Source organism: Jaculus jaculus, chromosome 11 (assembly GCF_020740685.1).
Source record: "Jaculus jaculus isolate mJacJac1 chromosome 11, mJacJac1.mat.Y.cur, whole genome shotgun sequence".
NCBI lineage: Eukaryota > Metazoa > Chordata > Mammalia > Rodentia > Dipodidae > Jaculus > Jaculus jaculus.
In genome coordinates this window covers 110,760,739-110,783,298 of record NC_059112.1, presented here as the reverse complement: position 1 = coordinate 110,783,298, position 22,560 = coordinate 110,760,739, and the positions used below count along the sequence as shown (strand labels likewise).

The following is a 22,560-nucleotide window of genomic DNA, read 5'->3' as shown; positions in this document are numbered from 1 at the left end:
TCCGGTCATTGGAATTGTAGGTCTGTACTGTTGACCATCAACTCCTGGACATGTGTGGGCCTTGTTTTCCTCATCTGTAAGATAGGGCAATAATACCTACCTCACAGGGGTGTTGTGAGGGTTAAATGTGACGAGAATGATGTACAAGTATGAATGAAGGCCTTGACTGCCTCTCCCCTATCCCTGGTCGTCGTCCCCCCCCCATCAAAATCAGCCGGAGCCTGCAGGAACCCCTGACAGTACTGTGTCTCTCTCAGTTCCCCCCAAGTGCTGCTGTAACCTTCACCCTATGTGAGGCAAGCATGTCCAAAGCTCATCTTAAGTATGGTCTTGGGAATGCCTGGGTCCCAGCCACCTCTGCCTGGTACCCTAGGCTCCCAAATCCCTTGTTTTTCCTTTATTTAAACAAAACCCCAGCCTAACCCTTTGTCCAGCTCTACTTGAGAATCTTAGCCTCTTAGGGTTTGTACTCATTTATTCCTGTTACCAATTCTGTTCTCACTTCTTCCAACAGCTGACCATTTTTTTAAAAAAACATATTTGCAAGCAGAGAGGAGAAAGTGGGCACCTCAGGGTCTCTAACTGCCGCAATTGAACTCCAGATGCATGCGCCACTTTGCGCATCTGGGTGGGGGGGCGGAGAGTTTTCCAAGGTAGGGTTTCACTCTAGCCAGGCAGACCTGGAACTCACTCTAGTCCCAGGCTGGCCTTGAACTCACAGTGATCCTCCTACCTCTGCCTCCTTAGTGCTGGGATTAAAGGTGTGTGTAGTAGGCAGCCTTATGTCCCTGGGATGAACTTTCAGACCAAGTACAGTTATCACACTGCACATCTAGGAATCCCAGGCAAAACTCTGGCACTTTGCATATGTTCAGACTGGAATTCAAAATCTACCTCCATACCTTAGGGCTGGAACTTAGGATCTGCCAGTGACACCTCCAGCGAGGTGGCTTTAGATCTAAGTTACAAACTTTAATAAAATTCTGAATATATTGGGTTCCGTCCATTTAAACCACCACAGTGCATCACCACTCCTGGCTTGGCCATGTTATTTTTAAAGATATTTTATTAAGAGAGAGAGGTGGAATGGGTGCACCAGCTACTGCAGACCAACTCCAGGTGCATGCACCACCGTGTGCATCTGGCTTACGAGGGACCTGGGGAATCGACCTAGGTTCTTAGGCTTTGCAGGCAAGTGCCTTAACTTCTAAGTCATCTCCAGCCCATTGGCCATATACTTTTAACTTAAAAAAGCTCAAGGCTGCAGATAAAGAATAGTGGGTAGGGTGCTTATCTAGCATGCATGAAGCTCTGGGTTCATTCCCCAGCACCACATAAAACAGCTGTGCATGGTAGGATTGCTGTAGTTCCAGGTCAGCGTGGGCTAGAGTAAGACCCTACCTAAAAAATGAACTGCCTGGCCTACATGAGACCCTTTCTTCAAAAACTAAGAATTGGGAAGTAATGTACAGCTGCAAAAGAAAGGCTGAGTGATCTGACCCCTAAGTCTGAGGACAAGAGAACTTGCTGAGTCTGAACAGCGGTATTTTCATGCGACCCCTTCCTGGTGCACCCGCTGCTGTTCGCTCTCGGCCATCCTCTGGACTCCAGCCTCTTCATATCCATCACCCACCTCTCCCCTACCTCCGCCCAAAGTGCCTGGACTTAGGCCTCCTTGGCAGACCCATGGTTAGTAGCCCCCATGCTCAAGATCACTGGCTTCATCCCTTTACACCCAAGCACCTATCCGGCGTGTCCCTGCATGTCAACGCCTCACTCTCGTCCTTGTCCCGTTTCTATCACGCGCCTCACCCTTCGTCCGTTTGCTTGCCTGCGCCGGGTGACCCTGGGAGCGTGTCCCTTGCTCTGCGAGCCCCTTCAGTTAGGGACTGGGTAAGAGCGCGCGTTAAACTGGTCAGCGGTGCCCTGCGGGACAAATGCGGGGATGGCACCTCCCACTACTCGGCTATCCAAAACAGGTTGGCGCCGCAGCCCAGCGCCCGTCCTCGCAGGCGTCGGGGTCCAGGGGCGAGCGCGAGCCGCGCCGCGGTACCGACGTGGGAGGGGCTTGGGGGCGGGGCTTACGCCGGATCTGGGGGCGGGGAGAGGCTCGGGATTGGCTGTCCCTGCCGGAAGGGGGCGGTCTCATCCCCGGAAGGGACGGGGGCTCCCGGCGGCTGCCCTGCGCGGCGAGCTGAAGCCGCTTTCATGCTTCCCGCCGAGTGCGCGCGCCGGTGAGTCCGGCGGGGCGGGCGGGAGGGAGGAAAGGGACGGACGGGCCCGGGACCTGGGCGGGCGGGATGCCGAGCTGTCTGTCGGTTCGCGTCCGCAGCCTGATGGCCGAGATTCAGGGCGCCCTGGACGCCTGCTCCGAGCGGCAGCGGCAGTTGGAGCGGAGCCTGCGCGTCTCCCGGCGGCTGCTGCGTGCCTGGGACGTGGATCCCGAGAGCTGGTCAGAGCTCCCTTGGGTTCTGGGGAATTAGGCAGCTACCCAAGTCCTGCATGCGGATTGTCAGTGCAACCCCACTTGCCCTGCGGGCTCTGAAGCTAGGGGAAATGCTATTGAGTGGGTTCTTTGGGGGGGGATATGGCTGCTCTGTCTTTGCAGGGAACCAGCTGGAACCCCAATACCGGAACCACCTCCAGGGTCAGAAACTAAGGAAGAGGACCCAGCTCCAGGTAAACCTCAGTCGACTTCCCTGGCATGTGAGTTAAGGAACCCAGCCATCCTGGGACGTGGGGAGGAATGTTTGCATATTCCTTGGTTTTTCACAGCATGTGCACAGAGCCTCCAAGACCTGAAGGAGCTGGAGCTTCTGACCCAGGCCCTGGAGAAGGCTGTTCGGGTGAGGAAAGGCATGTCTTCAGCTAGACAAAGAGACAGAACCCCTAGCTTGACATCTGCGTCCACTGTGGCCACTGCTGGCACCACTGCCTCTGCTCCATCCCAAGCCTCCAGACAGGCTGGCAACCGTGCATCAGCAAGGCCCACGAAGGGTACCCACCAGGCCATGGACCCTGCCAAGAACCTCCCTGCGCACAAGCTTCTGTCGGTGAGAAGTAAGACCCCTGTGGGGGCAGGAGCTGGAACCACTAAGCATGAACCAGGCCTCAGGGACCAACAGACGACGGCTCCATCAGCTCCTCCTCGGACCACTGAAGCCTTCACACTTAAAGAGAAGGGGTAAGTGTCCCTGACCCTTGCTGAAGAATCCGCCCTCTGCTGGCTTAGATCCTGTCAGGACAGTGAATTGAATATAGAAGCTATGGATGACAGACACCTCGAGACTCATGCACCAAAATGGGCAGGGTGGAGCAGCTCATGGATAGTGCCAGCTTTAACAAGCTGGAGGGAACTTGACCAACCCAGGGGCTCCAGGCAGGCCCTTCAGGGACATCTTTTCTGTCTGCTGTGGCAGTACTGGGTTGGGTGAGTACCCGTTGCCACTCTGGAAGTCCCTTTCGTTTTTTGTTTTTCGAGGTAGGGTCTCACCCTAGCCCAGGCTGACCTGGAATTCACTATGTAGTCTCAGGGTGGCCTCGAACTCACGGCGATCCTCCTACCTCTGCCTCCCGAGTGCTGGGATGAAAGGCGTGTGCCGCCTCTTGATTGGCTCTGTGAACACTGACTTCTGTTGACAGGACCCTGCTACAGTTGCCTGTGGCCTTCAGGAAAGCTGTTTCCAAGAACTCCCGGTAAGGTTAGGTGGGGGCAGACAGGGAAAATATCACAGCTTGGAGCGGTCAGACACGACCCTCCAGCAGGCTCCCCGGCCTTCACTGCTGTGCCAGGGTCCCTGCCCATGATCAGAGTCTGCCCAGCCAGGACTCTTGTAGTCGCCTTAGGCTCATCAGGCTTTGAGGTGCCCAGTTCAGCCACTCACAGGTTTTGAAACCTGAACATGACACTTGGTGTCTCCAGTTTCTAGTCCATCTTCTTTCTGAAGTGACAACAATAGGGCCTACTTCCCAGAGGTGCTGTGCAGGTCAGAGTGGCTTCTCGCAAGTATTTTGCCATGCTAGGTAGCTGTGTCTCCTTGTTCTGGTCAGTGTCCGGTAGGTTTCCCAAGGCTTCTAGTGACCCCTTCTAGAATCCAACAGAGCCAGGTGCCCAGCCTGGAACTCTTACCCTGGGCTTCATCTACCTTCCAAGGCCCAGCCTGGCTGGCCGAAATAACCTTGTCTGTCTCTCTCTCGTTCCTGGGGTACCTTTGTACGTGCCCTAGCCTGTGGGCCCAGCTCAGCTCTATGCAAACCAGTGACTCCACTGATGCCACCAGAGCTGCAAAAGCCCAGTTCCTCCAGAAATTGCAGATGGTCGTATCCTAATGTGTCCGGGCCTGGGGGTGGTGTGGGGTGGGGGGACTTCTGGCTCTAAACCTGGCAGGTTTGGGAAGGGCCATTGTGGGATGGAAATAGCATCTCTCCTGAACTGCCTGTAATGGGAGGGAGGGCCTGGACACAGGAGTTTCCCTGACACATACACAGTCAGGCTCTTCCAGGCCCAGTGCTGCGGAGATAGAGGCGGAGGCCAGGAGCCTGAGGAAGGCCTGTGCACTGCTGAGGCTGCGCATGCAGGAGGAGCTCTCAGTGGGTCGGTGGCCCCGAGTGGGGGGACTAGTGGAGGGCTGGGTGACGAGGGAGGCTTCAGGGCTTCTGTGGACCCCGTCTGCTCTCGCTAATTTGGACAGCCCCTGCTGACTGGATGGAGGAGTACCGCTGCCTGCTCACCCTGGAGGGGCTGCAGGCCATCGTCGAACAGTGTCTGCATCGGCTGCAGGAGCTGCAAGCAGGTGAGGTCCCACCCCCACCCCCACCTGTGCCTAGGTGTCAACCAGGGTCAGGACACTTTAAGCCACCTTCAAGCCCATGCCTTAAGGAAGGGTGACCAGCCCAGGGACCAGAGGCAGGCAAGCCCTTCCCAGTCCACACCACAGCGTGCTGGGTTCTTAACTAGTCTGTAGGGCCATTCAGCCGTCCTCCCCTGCTTAGGACACAGCTCCCTCGCCCAGCTCCTCCCTCACCAGACTCTACCTAGTTGCTAAAAAGACAGTATATGAGAATCAGACCCTTGGAGGCACATCATGGCCAACTTATTTTTGGTCTTTTGAGGTAGAGTTTTACTCTAGTTCAGGCTGATCTAGAATTTACTATGTAGTCTCAGGGTGGCCTTGAGCTTACAGTAATCCTCCTACCTCTCCTTCCCGAGTGCTGAGGATAAAGGCATGTGCCACCATGCCTAGCTTTTTTTTTTTTTTTTTTTTGAGGTAGGGTCTCACTCTAGCCCCTGGCTGACCTGGAATTCACTATGAAGTCGCAGGCTGGCTTCAAATTCATGGCAGTTCTCCCAAATGCTGGGATTAAAGGTGTGCACCACCATGCCTGTATCTTTCCTCTATATTTTTCAGTTGCTTTAAAAAAATATTTTGGAGCCGGGCGTGGTGGCACACGCCTTTAATCCCAGCACTTGGGAGGCAGAGGTAGGAGGATTGCCATGAGTTCAAGGCCACCCTGAGATGATAGAGTTAATTCCAGGTCAGCCTGGACCAGAGTGAGACCCTATCTCGAAAAACAAAACAAAAAAAAATATTTTGGGGGGCTGGAGAAATGGCTTAGTGGTTAAGGCTCTTGCCTGCAAAGTCAAAGGATCTTGGTTCCATTCCCCAAGACCCATGTAAGTCAGATGTACAAGGTGGTGCATGCATCTGGAGTTCATTTGCAGTGGCTGGAAGCCCTGGAACACTCATTTTCTCTCACTCTCTCTCTCTGCCTTTTTCTCTCAAATAAATTTTTAAAAAATGTTTTTTTAAATAGTTTGGTGGCCGGGCATCTTAGTGCACACCTCTAATCCCAGCACTTGGGAGGCAGAGGTAGGAGGATCGCCGTGCATTCGAGGCCACCCTGAGAATACAGAGTAAATTCCAGGTCAGCCTGGGCTAGAGTGACAACCTACCTCGAAAGACATATATATATATATATATATATATATATATAGATGGTATGTATGTATTTGTGTGTGTGTGTGCGTGCACGTGCATGCATGCACACATGCACACACACACTTGTGGAGGTCAGAGGTTGATATTAGGCATCTTCCTCCATTGCTTTCCACCTGAATAACTGGGGGGCAGGGTCTCTAACTCAGAGATTTCCAGTTTGGCTAGTCTGCCTAGCCAGCTTGTCCCAGGAATCCCCTGTGTCTATCTCCTAAACTCTGGGATTACAGGCTGGCCGCTGAGTCCGCCACAGCATTTCTGTGGGTGACAGGGACCTGAGCTCTGGACCTCGTGCTTAAGGAGCAAGGGCTTCATCCACTGAGTCATCTCCCCAGTCCCAAATTGCTTGAAATTTTAGGTGAAGATGGACCATGTCTCAAAAACAAAGTTATCTCCAAAAAATGTCCCGTATAAACCCTGGGGAAAAGCCCAGACAGCACAGGAGACTGGTCCGGGACTCTCCCTGCTGCCCCAGGCCCACCGCAGCCTGCCCTTCGCTAGACTCCTCTGACAGCCCAGCCCTGCGCCCCTTAGAGCCAAGCAGAGCCACAGTCAGGAGGTGTGTGGAGAGCTAAGCCCCGGCCCCTGAAAGCAGCAGAACCTTGAGTATGGGGGCGTGGCTGCCACCCTGTAAGACCACTGTCTCCACAGCTGTGATGGGTGGGCTGCCAGAGCCCTGTGCTGCGGGGAAGGCCACCCAGGCTTCACTGCCCTGTGGGGGCAAAGCGGACCTTTCCTGGAGCCCCCAGCTCCTTCTCTACTCCAGCACCCAGGAGCTGCAGACTTTGGCGACCCTGAAGCTGCGAGTAGCTATGCTGGAGCAGCAGATCCACCTGGAGAAGGTGCTTGCCGAGTGGGAGGGAGGTGGCAGTGTGCCTCCGCGCACGTGGAGCTACGGCCGCGGTGCCTGAGCTTCCCGGGGAAAGGAGGCCGGGGTTGGGGGGAACTCTGAGCCTCCGGGTCAGTGTGTGAGTTGGAACATTCCCCGGGAGCCATGCAGAATGTGTGGAGCCCCAGGAGGGAAGGCAGCACTAGAAGCCCATCCCTGGCTTGCTCCCCTGTGGGAGTTCTGGGCTAGCCACTTGGGACAGCGTTCCACTGATGCCTTGGCCATTGCCAACCTCCAGGTCCTGATGGCTGAACTCCTCCCTCTGATACGCACCTGGGAGCCCCAGGGAGCACCCTGGCTGGCACTGTGCCGGGCCGCATACAGCCTGCTGTGCCAGGGAGGAGAGCGCTTCCTCACCATCCTGCGGGACGACCCTGCTGACTGAGCCCAGTAGACAAGCCTTTCTGGAAGAGTCCCTTCCTCCTGGCGGGAGTGAAGTGAACGAGGATTCCCTGGTTTGGGGGCTCCGGGCCTGGTGATACCTGTGCCTTGCTGGACGGCCAAGGTGAGGTGGTCAGGACTGAGCTATATGTCTCCTGGTGCTCTGACTGCAACCCTTGGATACTACCTATTTTCTCTCACTGTAGACCTAAGAGCCACTGGTATGCTGTTAGAAGGGCCTTAGAAATGTATTTAAAACATACTAAAGTGGAACTTGGTAGGAGATCTTTTGTAGTTTTTGTTTGTTTGTTTATGGTTTTAAGAATGTATCAGGCTTGGTGGCACATGCCTTTAATCCCAACACTCAGGAGGCAGAGGTAGGAGGATTGCCCTGATTTCCAGGCCAGCCTGAGACCACATAGTGAACTCCAGGTCAGCCTGAGCTAGAGCAAGACCCTACTTTGAAAAACCAAAAAAAATAAAATAAAAATAAAAATAAACAAGAATAGCCAGGTGCTACATAAGACTATCATAAGAGGAGGAAAAGATGATGACATCAAAATAAAAGAGACTGATTGAGAGGGGGAGGGGATATGATGGAGAATGGAGTTTCAAAGGGAAAAGTAGGGGGAGGGAGGGCATTACTATGGGGTATTTTTTATAATCATGGAAGATGTTAATAAAAAACTTTTTTGAAGAAATAAAAGGAATAGCAGGTGCCTTTAATCCTACCACTTGAGAGGCAGAAGTAGGAGGATTTCCAGGAGGCCGGCCTGGGCCTACAGAATGGAACCCTGCCTTGAAAACCTCAAAGAAAAAAAAGAAAGAGGAGGGGAGGGGAGGGGAAGAAGAGAGGGAAGAGAGGGAGGGAGGGAAGAAAAGAAAGTATCAGTTTGGTGGGGCAAGTTTTTAATCCCAGTTGGAGGGCAGCCTGGGTTAGATCAAGAACCTACCTCCAAAAAAGAAAAGTATCAAATAAGGGGTGTGGCGGTGGGGCATCCCAGCATGGGGGAGGCTGAAGCCAGAGGATCCTGAATTCAAGGCTGGTTTGGGCTGCATATTGAAACCCTATCTCCAGAAAGACTATCAAGTAACTCAAGAGTACTAATGCTGCCAGGCGTGGTGGCACTTGCTTTTAATCCCAGCACTCAGAGGCAGAGGTAGGAGGATTGCCATGACTTTGAGGCCACCCTGAGTCTACATAGTGAATTCTAGGTCAGCCTGGGCTAGAGCAAGACCCTATCTTGGAAGAACAGACAATATTCTTTATTTTTGTTTTGTTTTTTGAGGTAGAGTCCTGCTCTGGCCAGGCTGACCTGGAATTCACTATGTAGTCTCCAGGTGGCCTGGAACTCACAGGGATCCTCCTACCTCTGCCTCCCAAGTGCTGGGATCAAAGGTGTGTTCCACCATGCCTGCCTCTGTCTCTTCTTTATAAGGGAAGGAGCAAAGCCACTTGACATTTGCCTTAGCATGGCTGAAGTCCTCTCCAAGTGCCCCGAACTGCACTGAGCTTGTTGAGGACAAAATGCCATAGCCCACATCAGAACAGGCTGGTCTTTGTCTGCCCATACACCCAGCTCCATCCCCAGCCCCTTGGTACCAGTTCAGTGGCAGGTATGAGGTCTCCCTTCTTCCCTTGCTGGCATCCACTATCACCTCCCTAGGAAGACAAGAAAATGTCGGGGTCAGGGTTGTGGCCTCTGCGGCCCAGGCTGGAGTTTACATCATGGCGTGTCTCCTGTGGGACTCTCAGCAAGATTCTTTTTTAAGTTTTATTTATTTGAATGGCCTGGTGTGGCAGTGCACACCTTTAAGCCCAGCACTGGGGACTCAGAGGTAGAAAGATCATGGTGAGTTCAAGGCCACCCTAAGACTACATAGTGAATTCCAGGTCAGCCTGGGCTAGAGTGAAACCCTACCTAGAAAAAATAAACAACAAAAAGTTTATTTGAGAGAGAAGGAGAAAGGCAGATATATAGAGAGAATAAGTGCTCCAGGGCCTATAGCCACTGTAAATGAACCCCAGACGAACATGTCACCTTGTGTATCTGGCTTACATGGATTCTGGGGAATGTAATCTGGGTTCTTAGGCTTCTAGGCAAATGCCTAGAACTGCTGAGCCATCTTTCCAGCCCTAAGTTTTAAATTTTATTTGCAAGCAGAGAGGGGAGGAGAATGGGCATGCCAGGGGCACTTGCCACCGCAAAAACTGTGGATGCATATGCCGCTGTGTTCATCTGGTTTTATATGGGTCCTGGGGATTCAGCCTAGGCCAGCGGGCTTTGCAAGCAAGCACATTTAATTGATAAGCCGTCATCCTATCTCTCAGCAGGATTCTTAAGGACCCTAACCCTCAGCTCCCCAGATTCTTATTTTTATTCATTACTTTTTAATATTTTTATTTATTTATTAGAGAGGAGAGGGAATGGATATACCAGGACTTCTAGCCACTGAGCCATCATGTGCATCTGGCTTACATGGGTTCTGGGGAATCAAACCTGGGTCCTTAGGCTTCACTGACAAGCAACTTAATCACTAAGCCATCCTCTCCAGCCTTTTCTTTTGTATCTCACTATGTTTCTCCCAGACCTCATACTTCTGTCTCTCAAATGCTAGGATTTCAGGTGTGTTCTTTTAAAATTTATTTATTGTAAGCAGAGAGAGAATGGGTGCACCAGGACCTCTAGTTACTCCAAATGAACTCCAGATGTATGCACCACTTTGTGCATCTAGCTTTACATGGATACGGGGGAATCAAGCCTCAGTCATTAGGCTTTGCAGGCAAGCGCCTTCACTGAGCCATCTCTCCAGCCCTCAGGTTTTTTGTTTTGTTTTTCGAGGTAGGATCTTCTTCTAGCCAGCCCAGGCTGACTTGAAATAATTCACTATGTAGTCGTGGTAGCCTCGAACCCAAGACAATTCTCCTACCTCTGCCTCTCCAGTGCTAATAATATAAAAGCGTGCGCTGCCGCCCCCAGCCCAGGTACGTATGTTCTCTTAAGCCCTTACTGAATGCTCCTGCACCGCAGGCATTTCTTGGAGCTAGATGCCTTACCAGACTGAGTTGAGGATAGAAACCTGCCACAGGGGAAAACATTTTCTGTCACAAGTGACCCAGGCCCATGAGAGCTGCAGCACGGGAGGTCTGCGGAGAGTCAGGTGAAGCGAATGGGGTGCATGCATATCGGGGAGTTGCTTTGTGATGGTGAAGCTGGGACAGGCCTATAATGGACCCTTCTCTCCAGCTGAGCAGAAACAGCCTGGGTAGATTGACAGATTAAAGCAGAAGAAAACGGTCGCCCTCATTGCACTGAGGGGTCCCACCCCGTCTGTTAGGCTGACACCCTGCCTCAGTATAACCTTCACTTGCCACCATTCGTTAGCCAGCCAAGCCTTTCACGACCTCCCAGTTGCTTGCTGCCTGGAGAGAGCATGCCACCGTCAGGCACCTCCCACACCCGTTTCCGATTCCCTAGGCAGGCTACACAGAACTGTTTCAGCAGCTGGTTCACGTCCATTGTTCCTTCCTACTGGATCGATGCCTTATATCCCACATCTGTCTGGCCAGGCTATGGTGAGCCCAGTCATCCTTGGCTCCACGGCCTGCCTACTTGCTGCCAATCCAAGGCCCTGCCGGGGTCTGCTGTTGCTCTGGAACACAAGGGCAGAGACGTGCCCTGAGTAAAGTTGGAAGGGGTGTTTGTGAGCCGCCCCAAGAAGGGGGGTCCCCTGCACGTAGGAGACCCAATCTACCAGCCCCTGGTCTCTTGATTCCCTGCCAAAGCCAGGGGGAGGCAGTGGAACTCCCCGGCGTCCCCGGTGGCGTCACTGCGTCCGGGTCTCTGACGTGGCAGGCCGGGGTGTGAGCCACCGCGGTGGTGGGCGTCGACACCACCGCCCCCCACACCCCGATCGCGGCCACCACTGCGGCGGCATGAGCGCTCCCGAGCCGCCGCCCCCCGAGCCGGCCCCGCCGGGCTTAGCGTCCCCGGAGTCCCCCGGGGCCCTGCGCGCGCTCCTCTTGGCCACGGGCGGCGCTGGGGGCTCGTGGCCGCGCTGCGTCCTGCCCTTCGGTGTCCTGGCGGTGCTGGCCGGAGCGGCCGGCACGGGAATCACCTTTTCGTTGCGCGGACCCCGCCTGGACCTGGCCCAGGGCGCGTCGCTGGCCGGGCTCGGCGCGGGCCTTGGGCTCCTGGCCGCCGCCTTTCTGTGCTGGCGCGCGCGGCGGCGGCGGCGGCGGCGGCGGGCCGGGCGAGAGGGGCGGCCGGGGCCGGGGGCGCCGTGAGGCCGCGGGCGGGGTCCGCTCGGCCAGGTCCCAGCGGAGCTCGCCGCGTGCATCCTCCAGGGTCTCGCGCGGGTCCCCAAACACCCCCTCTAAACCATTGCTCTGCGAATCCCGCGGAGGCCAGAGCGCGGGGGGGGGGGGGCTGTGCACCGTCTCCCTCCCCTCCCCCAAGCCCGCTGCCCAGTGTTGCTTTTCCACGGCTTTCGCTTGGCGCGCAGGGCTGGTGGCGACCGCAGAGCAGGCCTGGTTGGGCACGGGGCGGGCGGGGAGCCTGCGGGACCGAGCTCCACGGGCGTGGGGCGGAGGCCGCGGTGCCTCTCCCGCGAGCCGCCGGCCTCCTGCGCTGGGTCGGAGCTCCTCGAGGCGACCAGAGCGCTCAATAAATGTGTGTGCAAGACGAGAACAAGTGGTCTTGCCAGCGTCCGTAGGGGACAGTGGGACCTGGGCCCGGCAGAGTTCTCTGACAAGTCGACGGCTCCCTGTGACTTGCGACGGCCGAGCCCCGCCGCCACGGTCGCCGAGGGTGGGGGGGGATGCTGAGCCCGCGCAGTTGCAGGTGTGCGAAAAGGGAGGCCGAGCTACTTGATTGCAGAAGGTGCAGGGAGGGGGCAGGGACAAGAGAGGCCGGGACAGGTGGCTGGGTCCCGCAGAGAGTAATGAGCCTCGCCTGGAGGGCTGTGTGGAAAGCTCTCTCCAACTCCCAGCACCATCTGTGAGGGCAGCCAGGGTGGGGGGTGCAAACCATTCCGGGGAAGAGATCTGAAGCTTACAGTCTCCTCCCTGAAGAGTTGGTGATGCAATGTTTATGTGGGCCCTAGACTCCCCCCCACTCCCGAATACACCTCCCCATGACTGGATCAAGGCTGAGCCCTAGGCACCAACTTCCTCCCACACCAGATGTTCCGCACACCCCAGCAGCCCTAACTCCCAGGAAGGCTGCTGGGAACAAAGCTAGCTTCACTGTAAGTAAAGGTGGCAGGCTATGCCCGGCTGTCCTGTAGCCTGCTGGCTGCCTGGGGTCTTGACGTCCAAGGACAGCTAGGTTTTTCTGGAGGCTTTTCTCAGGCACGGGTTTCTCCATGATCCCAGAATGACTGCTGTCAACCCCCACATCCCTACCCAAGGCTCCCCCCATCCCAGTGGGGTTTGGGACTGGGTTCAGAAGAAAGGACTTTGAAGAAGATGGTTGGGAAGGGGCTAATTCTGCACTTGACCCACTTCAAAACAGCCTCCTCTCATAACTACTTATAAAGGACACATTCTGGTGGTTCACCTTATTGAGAAAATGGAGGGCAGGACCCTGTGGCTACCCAGGAGGAGAGGCCAGCAGCCCCTCCAGGCTTTTGTTGGTGGTGTTTTTGTTTTTCGAGGTAGGGTCTCACTCTGGTCCAGGCTGACCTGGAATTCACTATGGAGTCTCAGGGTGGCCTCGAACTCCCAATGATCCTCCTACCTCTGCCTCCCGAGTGCTGGGATTAAAGGTGTGTGCCACCACGCCCGGCTTCCCTTCCAGGCTTTCTATCCTACCACCATCTATCCCTGTATGAAGGGATGTCAGACCTGGGAAAGTACTGGAGGCCGGGTAAACTGCTGCAGAGCCAAGCCATGTTTCCATGGCCCTGCCCTTCTTCAAGTCAAGCCCTCCTGCTTCTGTGATGTTGGCTTGCCCTGGGAGGTTCCAGCATCCTCTCAAACAGCAGAATTGTTTCTGATGCTCAGCTCAAGGAGGCAGGACACCTACAAGACACCCAGATAGCCTCTTCTGCCAGCTATGGGGCCTAGCCCATGTTCAGCCTCCCTTCTGAAACCGCTCCTACGGTGGTACACTTTTCCTATCACCCCGCAGGGGGCCAGCTCCCTGCTCTTCCTGGCCTATTAAGACTCAAAGGCAGTGGGGAAAGGGGTTCCTCTTGGAAGGAACCATTTCTCAGGCATAGCTAGCTGCCCACCCCAACAGGTGCCCAGGCTGCCCAGCTGGGCTTCTGCCTGTTTCCCTGCCCAAATTGACTGGGATGTGGGCCATGAGGCTCACTGCTGTAGTTCTGACTAACTCTTCTGTGATCAGCCCTTCACCACAAGTCACCCCACTTCCCTACTTCTCCATATGGGTTCTCAACAACTATCAAATCATGGACCTCAGGGGGCCACCTAATAGACTGACACACGCACACACACCAGCCTCATGGCTAGCTCCAACTGCTGGGGTCATCACGTGACACAACTACACACGGAGACCCAGGGAAGCTTTGGGATAAGTGGTTGACCTGATCCCACTGGGGAACAGTAACCTCACCACTTTGTGGCGCCCAGGGCCACCCCTAATTGAGCTCCAGGCTCAATATCTACGTGGGCTCATCAATTCCTCCCAGCAACTCCACAAAGCATGCCAAGTAACAGGCATTTGGTTCATGAGGAGACTAGGAGACCCAGGCCAGAAGTCCAAACGGCTGGGATTCTACGTCAGTTCTTGTTGAACAGACTGCTGATTTGGGGACACCCTACAATCTGGTAGCCCCTCTTGATTCAGACCTAGGACTGTGTGCCTGCATAAAAGACCTCTGGGAAGAATGGCCCAGACCCCAGCCTAGCACGTGGCACCACCCCAGGAGCAGTCAAGGCCTGGCTTCAGGCCGAGGACCCTGCTGGGTGGTCCCTCACGGGCTGCGAAGCTGAGCCGCCCCCTCCAGACCCCTCCCGCCAGCACATTCCTGGCTCTCCAGCCCCTCCCCCGTCTGTTGGCCTCCCAGCCCCCTCCCCCGCTGGCCCAGCCAGTGTCTGAATCTGCTTCTGATTCCGGCTGTGCGGATCAGGCCCCCTCCCCTCTCTCCTCCCCAGACCGAGCAGCCCCGCCCCCGGCTGGGCCCAGGCTCGCGCCTGCTGCGCCCCTCACCCCTCCTGGCACAGCTTGCCCGCCCTCACTGCAGCCGGGAGGAGGTGGCAGCCCGGGAGTCCCAGGCCCCGCCCGCCCTCGGCCCTTCCCGGGAGGCCGGGAGACCTGCTCTGCCCGGCCCTCGGTGGGTGAGTTCGAGCGGCGGGCGGCGGGTGGGGCCTCCGCGGGCGGAGGCACCGGGAGCGGGGACGACGCCTGTCATCGCTCCAGGCCCAGCGGGAGAACACACCAACATCCCCGCTGCTGTGCTGTGCTGGGCCCGGGGCGTGCCCGCGGCTGCTCCCACCTCAGGGACGAGGCTGGGGCCCCCCGGGGTGGGAGGGGGGCTCGGCGGGCAGAGCCTGGGACTGGGCTCGCTCTCTCTCCCCCCGAGGGCAGAATCGTGGGGCTCCTGACCCACGGCTGGCTGACCCACGGAGGCCACGGCCATGCCCGGCTGGCCCTGGGGGCTGCTGCTGACCGCAGGCACGCTCTCTGCAGCGCTGAGCCCAGGCCCGCTGGCACCCGCCGACCCCTGCCATGATGAGGGGGGCGCACCCCGCGGCTGCGTCCCGGGCCTGGTGAACGCAGCCCTGGGACGTGAGGTGCTGGCGTCCAGCACGTGCGGGCGGCCGGCCAATCGAGCCTGCGACGCCTCGGATCCGCGGCGGGCACACCCTGCCACCCTCCTGACCTCAGCAGGGGGCACTGCAAGCCCTCTCTGCTGGCGCTCCGACTTGCTGCAACGCGCACCCCTCAACGTGACCCTCACAGTGCCCCTGGGCAAGGCTTTTGAGCTGGTCTTCGTGAGCCTGCGCTTCTGCTCTACTCCTCCAGCCTCCGCGGCCTTGCTCAAGTCCCAGGACCACGGTCGCAGCTGGACCCCACTGGGCTTCTTTTCCTCCCATTGCGGCTTAGATTATGGCCGTCTGCCTGCGCCAGCTGATGGCCCTGCAGGTCCAGGGCCAGAGGCCCTCTGCTTCCCGGCCCCCCAGACCCATCCTGATGGCGGAGGTCTTCTGGCTTTCAGTGTGCAGGATGGCAGCCCACCAGGCCTGGATCTGGACAACAGCCCAGTACTCCAAGACTGGGTGACTGCCACGGATATCCGCATATTACTCACAAGGCCTGCCATGCTGGAGGATGCCAGGGACGACGGGGAGGTCACGGTCCCTTACTCCTACTCAGCAACAGAGCTCCAGGTGGGAGGTCGCTGCAAGTGTAATGGGCACGCATCACGGTGCCTGTTGGACACCCAGGGCCACCTGACCTGCGACTGCCGGCATGGTACTGAGGGCCCCGACTGCAGCCGCTGCAAGCCCTTCTACTGTGACAGGCCATGGCAGCGGGCCACGGCGCAGGAAGCCCACGCTTGCCTTGGTGAGGCCTTGGAAGGGTGGCCTGGGGACTTTGGACCGGGTGGCCCTGTCCCTGACCAATTCCTCCTCGCAGCTTGTTCCTGTAATGGCCACGCCCGCCGCTGCCGGTTCAATATGGAGCTGTACCGACTGTCTGGCCGTCGCAGTGGGGGCGTCTGCCTCAACTGCAGGCACAATACTGCCGGTCGCCATTGTCACTACTGCCGGGAGGGCTTCTATCGCGACCCAGGCCGTGCCCTGAGTGACCGGCGTGCGTGCAGAGGTGAGCTTGTTACCTGCATGCTCTAGGTTCCCAGAACCCCAGATGGGCTTCTGATCGAGCCCTTCCACTTCTGCCCTCAAGCTTGTGACTGTCACCCCGTTGGTGCCGCCGGCAAAACCTGCAACCAGACCACAGGCCAGTGTCCCTGTAAGGATGGTGTTACCGGTCTCACGTGTAACCGTTGTGCTCCGGGTTTCCAGCAGAGCCGTTCTCCCGTGGCGCCCTGTGTTAGTGAGTGACCCTGCCCTGCCTCAGCCTGACAAACCGAGGTCACATCTGCGCTGACTGTTGACTGCTTATCCCTTGAGCCCTGCAGATATACCCCTGCTCCCCCATCAAAGGCTATTATCCTACCCTCCCTAGAGACCCCTGTCCCTGGACCCACTGAGGAGAGCAGACCTGTGGAGCCACAAGGTGAGTGAGCACACCGGAGTCCCAGATGGCATGGCTTGGGGGGAGGGATAGGGGTGCAAGCAGGATAAAGTGCGGGGGGGGGGGCTAGGAGGCACATGGGAAATCTACCAGTCTCTTCCGCTCTCCCATAGACTGCGAGTCACACTGCAGACCTGCTCGTGGCAACTACCGTATCAGCCTGAAGAAGTTCTGCCGGAAGGATTATGGTAGGGTGTCTCATCTCAGCCCTCTCGAGGGTTCCCTCCTAACTTCCCCTTTGGGTACCTTCACCCTGGCTCACCCTTTCCTCGGATCCCCTATTGCTGCTGGCCCCACCCCTCCAGCTTTCAGTGTCCTCGGTGTGCCTTCTCCTAGTGGGTGGCCTTTGTGTCCTTTCCACTCCTGGTGGACGCCCTGAGCTCCTCCACGCGGCCCGCCCCAACCCACCCCAATCTGACGCAGTCCCCTTTTTCACCCTCCCCGCAGCGGTGCAGGTGGCGGTGGGTGCGCGCGGCGAGGCGCGGGGTGCGTGGACGCGCTTCCCAGTGGCCGTGCTCGCGGTATTCCGCAGCGGCGAGGAGCGCGCCCGGCGTGGGAGCAGTGCGCTGTGGGTACCGGCTCGTGACGCGGCCTGCGGCTGCCCGCGCCTCCTACCCGGCCGGCGCTACTTGCTGCTGGGAGGCGGCGGGTCAGGGGCCGCGGCCGGGAGCGCGGGAGGCCGGGGACCTGGACTCAGTGCCACCCGTGGAAGTCTCGTGCTGCCCTGGAGAGATGCGTGGACGCGGCGCCTGCGGAGGCTGCAGCGGCGCGAGCGGCGGGGGCGTTGCGGGACGGCCTGACCCGGAGGGCTGGGCACCGCGCCGCACGCTCATCAGTGCATTCGCCTTCGTCCGCCAAGGAATCTGTGCTCGCGTCACGCGCGAAGCCATTTGAGCCCCTGCTCCATCCCCACCGGAACCCTCCTGGTGCCCCACTCTTGGGTTCTCAGAGAGGCTCGCGAGAGTCGCTGCAGCGACACCCTGTCCTTCACACAAAGGCATGTGCTAGTCCCCAAAGAGCGGCCTGGGGGTTCCTAGGTCAGTTGTCACGTCCAGCTGACTCCACGAGCCCACCACTCTGTCCACTACAAGGGGGAGGGCCTCCCGTCATCCAATGTCCCCTGAAGGCTGTGAACCTCCCCGTGATGCTAAGGATACCTGAGGGTTTTGAGTACATCCCAAGGGCCACTGTGATTCGACTCCCTGATGCTGTGATCGGACCTCCCCAAATCCACTGTGGCCACCATAGGTGCCTGTGGACCGCTGTGGAGACAGCGACTCCCCAGTTTCCAGCCGGAATCCAGAGAGCACTGTGGGCTCCTCCCGCACGAGGACGGCTGCATCTGTTCGGGGCTGCACATCTGGTCCCCATGTCCGCGCGGACGCGCTTCTACGGGATGGATGTCTGTATCCCAGTCCCGGACAGCGTCTCTGCTGTGTCCTGCCTCTCTTGGCCCGCCGTATCCCCTTCTCTAGTCTCCGTCCGCCTGCTGCTCTCCGCCGCCTCTCCTGGCCTTGGACGCCTGGCTCCTCGGCACAGGTCTCGCCCCCAGTATCTCAGCATTCCGTCGCTCCGGACAGGGCGTCGCAAACGCTCAGCTCAGGTCCACGCGTGACCTGGCCGGACGGCGACTCCCGAGGGTGGCCGTCCAGATTCCGGATGACCCCCCCGGCACTGCCTTTGACCTAACCTCGCAGCCCCTCCCACACACCCTCCGTGCTTGTCCACCCCCCGCACGCGTGCAAACTCCCGCCCCTGCGCGCGGGAACCGCTGCCCGACCAGCGCATGCTCCCGCCCCTACCGCTGCCGGATGCAAGCGCGCATGCCCAGAACAGGCCGGCCGGGCCGGGAGCGGGGCGACCGGGGTGGGTAGCCCGCCGCGCGTGCTTGTAGGGCGGGGCCGCCCGCGCGCGTGCGCAGAGAGGCCAGCGCGGTCCCGCGGAGAAGCCGAGCGGTGCGGTGCGCCAAGGTGGGTGCGCAGCGGGGGCGTGGCGGCCGGGCGCGGAGCTGTGGGAGGGGGCCGTGGTCACGGTGCGGGGCACGGCCGCGTGGGCATGCAGAGGGAAGGACATCGTCCGCATTCGGTGTCTCGGCTGCAGCGGAGCGTGGGTTCGGGGGCTCCCGAGCCTGGCGCTGCGTGCGTGACGCGGGGCCCTGCAGTTCGAGCCCCCCTCCCCATCCCCCCCGCCACTAAGCTGGGCCTCGCTTGCCGCTGCCGGGCCCTGGCTACCGTGTTGTCGGAAAGAGCTGCTGTCTCTGTCACCCTTTCCTTGGGGCACTTTCCGTTGCTGCGGATAGGAAATCCTCTTTCCGGACTCGTTGGAAACTGCAGCAGCTGCTTATGTATACTTTCTGCCTTTGGAGACCTGTGAGCTCCTAGGGCCCTTGGCCTGCCCAGGATGACACACTTGACCACCTGACCCTTAGCCACCTTCCCATCCTCAGAACCCTGTTCAGGGAATGCCCCTGGCCTGGCTGTAGCTCCTGTGCCAGGAGCTTGGCCCTATGATCCTGGAGCCTTAAATAAATAACACAGCTGGGGGGGCAGAGGTAGCACCCCTCCCAGGGTAGGCTACACCCGTCAGGCTGTCTCTCTTGGGTATGGGTGCTGTCAGCCTGGTCACAGGCTTTCTTTGGCGACCAGGCGCCATTCAGGAACAGTTGTGCTGTGGGATTGGGGCCCGCTGGGCTGACTCTGTAAGGCCAAAGGTTGTCAAAATCACCTAGGTCATGTACGAATATGGGCTGGCTATCAATAGCTGTAGTGTTGCTGTCTTTAGCAGCTTATTTCTAGACAGGGCTAGTCTGCCTGCTTTTGCAAGGCGGGTGGAAGGTCTGGAACATGATTTTTCTCACCTCACTGTTTACTCAGTCGTCCGCAGGTCACTTCCATGAAATTTGCACAACCGGCCCCATACTTTGGCATGTGTTGACATTTCATCTACTTGAGGGCAAGGGCTCCATTCTTATTTTTATGCCCGGCACACAGTGGGCACCTGTAAATGTTCATTAAACTCTCTTGAAGACACGTGAGCATTCTCTCTCTCTTCTTTTGAGGGTCTCACTAGCTCAGACTGTGGTCAGATTCTGTATAGACCAGACTGGGCTTGAACTCTCTCAGTCCTCTGACCTCTGCCTCCCGCGCGCTAAGATTATACCACATCCAGCCAGTTTTTTGTTTTTTTTTTTTTCATTTTAAAGGGTCAGATCAACCCAGATGAGAAATGATCAAGAAATCTGGCAAATATTTCATCGTGGCAGTCCATATCAAGTGGTATGACCCCTTCCTGCGCTTCCTTTTGTTGTCAGGATTGATCCTCACCTAATCTCCTTAGCGCGCACATGAAGCCTTCATGGCAAATACTGTGCAGTGAGGGCTGTGTTTAGAATCTTGTCTTTCTGTGAACAGGGCTGGAGCCATACCGTGTTATCTTGGCTCTTCCACCATTGCTGGTATAGGTCGGGCTGGGTTCTCCCCTAAGTGATGGTTGGAAGGAGTCAGGTGCTGTTGCCAGTGATCGATGTCAGCTGGTGGTGTTGGGAGCTGGGCTAATGGTTTTTGGCTGGATTAAGGGTGACCTTTCTGAGTTGCAGGCATCATCTAGGCAGGGTTTTCATAACAACAATCAAATTCACCCCCCTGGGTCTGCAAGTTCACCTGCATGTGAGTCTTGCTAGCTTTGACTAACCACACCTGCCAGGACTGTCCAACTGGTCTCAGTGACCTTGGCCATGCAGCCTTGCTCCTAATCCTCACTGGAGACTGAGCCAACCTCAGGAGACATAGTTAAGTGCTTGCCTTTGGATGGTTTCTGGTTTAAAGTACACAGGACAACAAGGCAGGTTGTAAAAAGAGCACTTAGCATTTACTCTGTTCAATGTTCTACCTGTTCGAGCATACCTGTTCTGTTTTGACAACTCTGCAAATGGAAGAAAGCAGCCCTTTACAACTTGAAGCAGGCGTTTCAGTGGCTGTTTGCAGCCGTCACCTTACAGATGGAGATAATATCAAAGAAACAGAACCTCAGGCTTTTTTGTACTGAGAACCAGCCTGAATTCATTAGCCAGTATGTTTCTTTATCCTTTCAACTTTTTGTTTTGTTTTGTTCCTTTTTTATTAAAAAAAGTAAATTCCTATTTTTTATTTATTAGAGAGAGAGAGAGAGAGAGAGAGAGAGAGAGAGAGAATGGGCACGCCAGAGCCCCCAGCCACTGCAAACAAACTCCAAACGCGTACCCCCCCTTGCGCATAGGTCCTAGGGAATGAAACCAGGATCCTTTGTCTTTGCAGGCAGACACCTTAACTGCTAAGTCCTCTCTCCAGCCCTTGTTTTGTTCTTTTTGAGGCAGGGTCTCACTTTAACCCAGGCTGACCTCAGCCTCACAGTGATCCTCCTACCTTAGCTTCCCAAGTGCTGGGATTAAAGGCATGAGCCACCACACCGGGCTTAACATGTTTTTGTTGAGTTCATACTTTGGGGCTGGAGTTTTGGCTCAGAAATAAGAGCACTGGCTTAACATACACAAGGCCCTAAGTTTGATCCCCAGGACCAGGAGAAAAAAAAAATACTAAAAATGAGCAAATGCCAGCACTTGGGAGGCAGAGGAAGGAGGATCGCAGTGAGTCCAAGGCCACCCTGAGACTAACTACATAGTGAATTCCAGGTCAGCCTGGACCAGAGTGAGACTATGTCGAAAAATAAAAACAAACAACAACAACAAAAAAAGAACAAACAAGGTATGGTGGCTCGTACTTGTAACATCTGTTATTGGGAGGCTGAGGCAAGAGGATTGAAAGTTGGAAGCCAGCGTAAGCTATGAGCAAGATTGTTTCAAAACAACAAAAAGGGCTGTGAACATAACTCAGTTGTAGAGTGCTTACTGAGCATGCATACTAGGTTCTAGTACTACTCCATCCTCCAAAAAAGGGCATTCGTATGGGCACTGTGGTATATGCTATGGACACATCACCGACTGAGATTTGGTCGCTGCCCTGGAGCTTACAGGTCAGTGAGGAGACAGCAAATACGTGGCATGGCCGTAGATGCACGCTCTCTCTCAGAAAGGTGGACAGAGCTTGCTGTGAACACAAAGGACCAGCATCCAGCTAGATTGGGGTGTAGGGTAGAGACTCAGAGAAGGTCTTGGATTTCATGTTGAAGGATAGTCAGGAGTGGAAAGGACACGTGACAGAAAATGCCTTCCAGGCAGAGGAATATTAGCACACGTGGTAATAAGAGCATAGTCTCCACCTTGAGCTGTTACGAGAAAGGCAGTGGGCAGCTCCAGGTCTGAGGAAGAGAGGGAGGGGAACATGAGAGGCTGACTGTTGGACACTACGAAAGGCCTTGAGTGCCAGCCCCAAGTTTGACATTTTACCCAGAAGAGTAGAAGTGGTTAGAAGAGCGTAACGACGACCTGGTGAGATCCATGGTTTCTGGACTTACAAAGAAGGGCTACTACATTGGGCTGGAGAGATGGCTTAGCAGTTAAGGCACTTGCTAGCAAAGCCAAAGGACCCAGGTTCAATTCCCTGGGACCCACGTAAGCCAGATGCACAAGGTGGCACATGCATCTGGAGTTCATTTGCAGTGGCTAAAGGCCCTGGCACATCCATCCTCTATCTGTCTCTTTCTCTCTCTCAAATAAATAAATTAATTAAAATATTAAAAAGAAGAAGAGAGTTGGAGAAATGGCTTAGTAGTTAAGGAACTTGGCTGCAAAGCCAAAGGACCCAGCTTCAATAACCCAGGACTCACGTAAGCCAGATGCACAAGGGGTCACATGCGTCTGGAGTTCGTTTGCAGTGGCTGGATTACCTGGCGGGCTCATATTCTTTCTCTCGCTCTCTCTCTGCCTCTTTCTCTGTGTCATAAATAAATGTTTTTTTCAAAGAAGGGCTCTGTTGAAGCTGGGACAGTTGCAACACCTCCTGGCACGCATAAGGACAAGGCAAGGCTTAGATAAACAGCTCCAGGGTAGGAAGAACTGGAGTGGAAGGCGAGTGTTGGGTGTCTCGCAGCTCAGGGCTACAATGCAGAGTGTGGGGAAGGGACATCCCTG

The 22,560-nt window shown here is 56.4% G+C and overlaps 4 protein-coding genes across 6 annotated transcripts in view; 3 read left to right on the top strand and 1 right to left on the bottom strand.

The window, feature by feature from the left end:
• The first annotated feature begins 2,208 nt into the window (after nt 1-2,208).
• Tedc2 (tubulin epsilon and delta complex 2) lies at nt 2,209-7,549 on the top strand. The gene is made up of 10 exons (XM_004652193.2): nt 2,209-2,234; nt 2,333-2,452; nt 2,609-2,679; nt 2,776-3,184; nt 3,643-3,696; nt 4,227-4,320; nt 4,489-4,594; nt 4,692-4,793; nt 6,648-6,838; nt 7,124-7,549. Exons 1-10 carry the CDS (start codon nt 2,209-2,211, stop codon nt 7,268-7,270), a joined length of 1,320 nt encoding a protein of 439 aa, XP_004652250.2. The 3' UTR covers nt 7,271-7,549.
• A 3,699-nt stretch (nt 7,550-11,248) lies between these two features.
• Nucleotides 11,249-14,874, bottom strand: LOC123464430 (atherin-like). Its single transcript, XM_045161303.1, has 3 exons — nt 14,474-14,874; nt 11,753-12,191; nt 11,249-11,656 (listed from the first exon to the last, which is right to left on the bottom strand). The coding sequence occupies exons 1-3, from the start codon at nt 14,872-14,874 to the stop codon at nt 11,249-11,251; spliced, it is 1,248 nt and encodes a 415-aa protein (XP_045017238.1).
• Ntn3 (netrin 3) lies at nt 14,578-17,312 on the top strand. Its single transcript, XM_004652194.2, has 6 exons — nt 14,578-15,803; nt 15,876-16,064; nt 16,146-16,295; nt 16,428-16,478; nt 16,610-16,684; nt 16,944-17,312. Exons 1-6 carry the CDS (start codon nt 14,873-14,875, stop codon nt 17,294-17,296), a joined length of 1,749 nt encoding a protein of 582 aa, XP_004652251.1. The 5' UTR covers nt 14,578-14,872; the 3' UTR covers nt 17,297-17,312.
• A 1,081-nt stretch (nt 17,313-18,393) lies between these two features.
• Nucleotides 18,394-22,560, top strand: part of Tbc1d24 (TBC1 domain family member 24) — a 40,252-nt gene continuing 36,085 nt past the window's right edge. For all 3 annotated transcript variants that reach the window (XM_045161323.1, XM_045161321.1, XR_006639574.1), the window contains exon 1: nt 18,394-18,466. The gene's annotated coding sequence lies outside the window, so the exon portion shown is untranslated. The remainder of the gene's footprint in view (nt 18,467-22,560) is intronic.

Bases quoted from the DNA above. Each gene is read 5' to 3' on its own strand.
- Tedc2 (XM_004652193.2), top strand. From the start codon at position 2,209: ATGCTTCCCGCCGAGTGCGCGCGCCG. The intron at 4,321-4,488 runs GTATCCTAATGT...ACACATACACAG, and splicing joins TCCAGAAATTGCAGATGGTC to TCAGGCTCTTCCAGGCCCAG. The intron at 4,595-4,691 runs GTCGGTGGCCCC...TAATTTGGACAG, and splicing joins GCAGGAGGAGCTCTCAGTGG to CCCCTGCTGACTGGATGGAG.
- Ntn3 (XM_004652194.2), top strand. From the start codon at position 14,873: ATGCCCGGCTGGCCCTGGGGGCTGCTGCTGACCGCAGGCACGCTCTCT. The intron at 16,065-16,145 runs GTGAGCTTGTTA...TCTGCCCTCAAG, and splicing joins TGACCGGCGTGCGTGCAGAG to CTTGTGACTGTCACCCCGTT. The intron at 16,685-16,943 runs GTAGGGTGTCTC...CCCTCCCCGCAG, and splicing joins GTTCTGCCGGAAGGATTATG to CGGTGCAGGTGGCGGTGGGT.
- LOC123464430 (XM_045161303.1), bottom strand. From the start codon at position 14,874: ATGGCCGTGGCCTCCGTGGGTCAGCCAGCCGTGGGTCAGGAGCCCCAC. The intron at 12,192-14,473 runs GTGAGGGCGGGC...TGCGGGACCCAG, and splicing joins GCCACCTCCTCCCGGCTGCA to CCACCTGTCCCGGCCTCTCT. The intron at 11,657-11,752 runs GTGGAAAAGCAA...CGGGATTCGCAG, and splicing joins CTGCGCGCCAAGCGAAAGCC to AGCAATGGTTTAGAGGGGGT.